Here is a 5398-nt window from a genome sequence, read left to right on the forward strand (position 1 = left end):
AAGATGTAAATGTCGTCGTAAAAAGATCTCGTTTCTTCCAAGCCTCGAAACAGTTTTGATGTCAAGCGGTGCATCGTCGCAGGAGCATTGCATACACCCATTGGCAACACGAGATATTCCCAGAGTCCATTCGGAGCTTGAAAAACTGTGTACTTGATATCATCTTCCCGCAGACGAACTTGATAATACGCCGACATCAAGTCCATGGTGGAAAAGTAGTAAGCTCCAGCCATGACGTCCAGGATATCTTCCTTTCGAGTCATGGGAATGCTTTGACGAATAGTGTTGGTGTTCAGGTATCGATAATCATGGACGATACGCCATCCAACGGGTTTTCGGACACAAAATGTCGGAGCGGCATGTGGACTTATGCTGGGACGGATGAGTTTCTTCGAAACCATCTCCACGACCCATTTCACGATTTCTCGTTGCTGCTCCGGCGACTGTCGCCACTGTTGACGATACATGGCGAGATTGGGATCTTTCACATCGATCCGATGTTCGATCTTTCTCTTTTCTGGTAAACCTTCAGGTAGCTCCGGTCGGAATACGGTGTCCTTATATTCCTTCAGGAGATCATAGGCTGGGTTGTTTCGAAAACTGTCCCAGTCTGTCTCCAAGTATCGATGTGCCTTGGCACTGCCAACGTTATCAGGTTCATCGCGACGTTGCAGAGACTTGGCGACATCCTTGATTGTCTGATTCGACAGAACCAGCAAGAAATCAGGTTCGTCTGGAGTCTTGGTCTTGATCCTCAGGAACTTCCTCAGCTTCTTCCGCGATATGTACTTCGTTGTCACACCCGCAGAATCCACCACACCCATCGTGAACATCTTCTCGACGACGGTGTCTTTACCCCCTGTGCGATTTCCCTCCGTATCCACGGACACACGTTTATGTGAAGCCGACCTCGTGTCGCTCCGCTCCGCCAAGCATTTATCAACTGGCTCGCGGTCGTGTTGCTCACAAGCAACTCTTTGGGTTCCCTTCTGCGCAGTTTCGCGTGCAAGTTCAAACACGGGCCTCACATCCGTTTCCAGCGCGGCGCCTCCGCGGGAATCAGGTCTTTTCGCCGATAGGCCTTTCGCCTCGACAGATCTCTGAAGCCCGGAGGCATTCACCGGTCCGCCTTCCTCGATTGGTCCGCTGATCTCGCTCGCATGCTCCACTCGTAGAGGTTGTTTTCTTGTTCCTTCGATTCTTCGAGCACTCCAATTGATATCCGGCTGCATGTCCTCGAAAAATGGTATCCCAAGGATGCAGTCGAACTCGTCAGGAATAGCATAGACGACAGCAACGCATTCGTATGCTTCGTCAAGTCCTGATACATGGATCGATAGATCCAGTAGCTCAAGCTCCGCTTCCATGATTTGGTCATCTCCTAGCTTCACACGAATGTTCTTCCCGCTGAACTTAGTCGTGCTGAGCTTGTTTTCGTCAACCCATCGTTTTGAAGCGTAAATGGTTGTTGCTCCGCTGTCGAGCAGGAGCTTTGACGTTGTGATAGTCTGACCCTTTACAGCAATGCTTCCATCAACTGAAAACAGTGGTCGCGACTTATACACAAGAGGGTTTTCACACAGAACATTGAGGCTGATATTCTCCAACGTTAATGTTCTGGTTTCGCTCTCGACCACGCCAGGACCCCCATTCACTGGCGCGGTTTGTCGTTTCCCTGCTTGGCTTGTTCGTTCTTCCAAGCGTAGCAGTCGGCCTTGACGTGGCCAGGCTTCTTGCAGAAGTAGCACGTGCTAGTCTCCTTGCTTTCCGACTTAGCTCTTGGTTTGAAGCGACCTTTTCCACGAAACGGCTTCCCCTTAAAGCGTCGTGGTTGCTTCTCATTGTCGTCGCCAACGGTTTTCTTCTTGTCGGAGCGAATTTGACGATCACGCGCGTCTTCCACGAAGTGGGTTACCTCGTACTTGACCGCCAGGTCCATGGCGTCGCTCAGCGTCCCGGGGTTCTCAAGTTTGACGTAGCTGCGCGTCCGGGGCTTGAGACCGTTCGCGTAGTTCAAGACTTGGTCGAGAACGCTCATTCCTTCCACGCGGAAGATAAGTGCTGAGTAGTCGCCGTTGTACGTCTCGATGTCCGCCGTTTGCTTGAGGCGCTGAAGCCTCTCGCGGAGTACCGACTGGTAGTTCGACGCTTCGAAATGTTGGAGCACATGCTCACGGAAAATCCCCCACGTGTGCTCCTCGTTTCGAATTGTCGACGACCAGTGAAGAAACCAGCCGGATGCCGGCTTTTCCATCGCTGATCCAGCAATGCCTGGAAGGCGCGTGCTTGCACCTTCGATCGCGATGCCGTTGATTCGGCACGCGTTCTCGACTTGAAAGAGCCACTCCCTCACGTCTTCCCCTCGCTTCCCAGTGAACTTGGGCAGATGGCTAGGGACCTTCGAGCGGTCCACCATCGCTTGGGTAAGTCGATCGATCTCCGCACGAAGTTGGGCGTTCGTCAGAGGCATGGGCTTCCAAGGGGCTGGGACCAACAAGTGCTACCAGTGAATCAACTTGTGTGTGCGAGGGGCTTGTTTGGGGTCGGGCGCGGAATGCAAAGTGCTGCCCTCCCTGCAGTTCGGAGAGGATGGAGCCGCTGGGCTCCACAGCCTCTCCTACGTCTGCACTGGATATTCTGCATACTAATTAAAGGTACTACCTGATTCCTATCCCTATTGGCTATCTAATCTGATACACATGCAATCAGAAGGCGGAGCGGCGTGCATCACAAGTAGTGCACTATGTTTATGCGTAGCAAACATAGGACACGGCAAGTGTTTTTGGCACCTTGAACACGATCCCTAAACTCTAGCCACAACTTCACACCGGTGTTCTCGGGCGATCGTTCTGACGTTCTGGGTATTTTTGACTAATCCAATTTTATATTCTGCTAGCATTACCTGGAATATCCTACTGGACATTATGTGGATTTTGTTCCAGACGCTTACGAAAGGGTTTAGAGTGTCTGCAAAAATATGAATCGAGTGAGTGTGAATTCTGGTCAACCTTTCCAATCCAGGACGGTTCAGATGGGCTGCCAAAACCACCAAACTCAATTTTCAAGTCATTTGGGAATCGCTGGATGCCATGCTAATTGGTAGAGGGTTCATTGAAATCCATACTTGGGATAATGTTAAAAACATTTATTATTGGATCATCAGAGTTTGCTCCATGCTAATCAAAATTACCCAGAACGACCTCGAAAATGCCGGTCTCATTACGCCGAGCAGATTGAAGTTGTGCATTTTTGACTCCGTCAGTAGAGGTGGCGACGTTACCGTTATCTCTCTAACACGGGAAATAACGTTATTTGGGTTAAGTTATTTTTTTTTAGCGTTTATTAGAAAGTGAGGAAGTGAGTAAACTGCCGAATGAAAGCCGATGAAAACTATGCATGCACGTGAGCTGGGCTCAATGTAAAATGCAGAATTATGCCGAAACGTAGCCTAATGATACTTAATAAGGCTTGCCATCGCGGAAGTCGAGCTCAAGAAGGTTGATTCTCCGCCGTGAATACAATGTCGCGCGGTAAGAGCACTACGCCGCTAGGTGACCGTGTTTCCTGCTGCGGAAAATGCTCTCTCGGAAGGAATTGATGTCGCGATGCACCCAAGCCACTTCCGAGCTAATGAAGCGATATGCGGAAACGTCTTGGCATTCCCACACCATCAATCGAGTGACGACGGTTGCTCCTGTTCTTCCACTCGTTCTGCTGATGACGTCCGCAAGTAGTTCTAGAGCTCCTAGTCACACTCCTTGCCGAGCGACCTAGCGTCAGAAGCAGTTCTGCGTGATGTCAATCGTCTTCTATACATGACTCTCTGAAATGTGGCCAGCTTGAACGCCTCTCTCCGTCGGTCGAGCGTGAATGCTTCCTCCGACCAGCCGTCCGCTGAATCAGCGCTGTTTATGGCAGTACCATACAGCTTATATGTGGTCTTTCCCATTTTTAAGAATCCTGGTTCGGTAATTGGCTTGATCTTGGCCAATGAACAAGCCTGTGATTTGTGTGTTATTCTGAGCTAAACAACTAACACGGACACATTTTAACTGTTAAAAATATAACGTTAATTAACGTTAAAAAATAACGTCGCCACCCCTATCCGTCAGTTGGATAGGCCGTGCGCGGAACAAGCGAGTAACGTTAGAATCCGCAAAAATGTCAACTTGGAGTTGGTAATTTATCCGTATTTTAACCACGGATTTTTTGCTCTTCTCGATAACTTGGTATTATTTACTGCAATGTTAAATCGAGAGCAAACCTTAAGGGAAAGGTCTGTTTTGTGTGAAGCATACGGAAAACGCATTTCGTGGAGAGCCAGCCGATGTTACGACAGTCACCGATGACAGTGGAGCTCCAGCGTCCAATTATCTCGCAGACTACCATGAGGTCGCAGAAGTCCGAAGCTCCAACTCACTTTCGAAGTTTCCGTGCGTAAGTACAACCAGCATGACAAACTAAGTCAACCAGCAACCGAGATGGCAAGCAGTTACATCCTTCTCTTCCCAGAAGACATGCCGCAGGAGACGGCGCATCTCCCGGACGTCCCACTGTATGGCGTAGTTACAAACTCAGATCTGGCCAGCGACGCAAGCGACTTAAATATGACCCTGTCGAGCCGTGCGAGCGTCAGCGTGCCGCTCGCAGTAGTCGCGCGACGCGCCATGCCTGCTGACGAAGCCAACGGCGCGGGTGCAGGCGAACTACCCCGCCGTCCGGTTGTGACACGTCGACAAGAAAAGTTCCGGTACGACCAAGTTGTAGACTACGATTACGACCATGTCGTCGTGTGCGTCAGTTCATCGGACGTCCAGACGCTCATCGTCCCGAAGGATAACATCTCGGAGGTCACACCTGCGATTTGTGCCTTGCTTGGGCGGGCGGGGCTATCTGCCACTAACTACGACGACGATCGCCTCGCCGAGATGCATGATGTCATTCTTGACCAGCTTCTTGGTGCTAACCAGTCCAAAGCAACACGACGAATCGGCGCACTGCTTTCTGACATTATCGACCCCGACCAATTGCCTACTGGGGAGCCAGTTGTACGTTGGGTGTGACAGCAAACTGGCGCCCAGTCGACCTCGAGCATTCAACACGTGATAGACTCCAGCTTTTACCACGACGGTGGGAACCGGCGCCCGCGCCACGTCAAGCTCGGCGACACGTTTTACCGCGACCCGAAAAGTGCACCCGAGTTGGTGTCCGACTCCCCGCAATCGATTTCGCCACCTGTGGCGCGTCAGACCAAGCGTAGACGTCTTGCTGCTTGAACCGAAGCCGCTGCGCCAACAAACTGCCAAGGAAACGCGCCTCGGATTCGTCTCGACGAATGGCTACGCGATGACGAATCTGACGACAATAATATCGGCTCAAGTGAGGAGGACAAGGTGCC

General features: G+C 50.9%; 1 protein-coding gene across 1 annotated transcript; it reads left to right on the forward strand.

Annotated features, from left to right (window-relative positions):
* Window positions 1–4481: 4481 nt before the first annotated feature.
* On the forward strand, window positions 4482–5063 carry KRP23_13619 (uncharacterized protein; the record flags this gene model as incomplete). Its single annotated transcript, XM_067884351.1, has 1 exon — window positions 4482–5063. The coding sequence occupies one exon, from the start codon at window positions 4482–4484 to the stop codon at window positions 5061–5063; it is 582 nt and encodes a 193-aa protein (XP_067738377.1).
* Between the last annotated feature and the right edge of the window lie 335 nt (window positions 5064–5398).

Source organism: Phytophthora ramorum (genome assembly GCF_020800215.1).
Source record: "Phytophthora ramorum isolate Pr-102 chromosome Unknown Phyram_PR-102_s0018, whole genome shotgun sequence".
NCBI classification, from domain to species: domain Eukaryota; phylum Oomycota; class Peronosporomycetes; order Peronosporales; family Peronosporaceae; genus Phytophthora; species Phytophthora ramorum.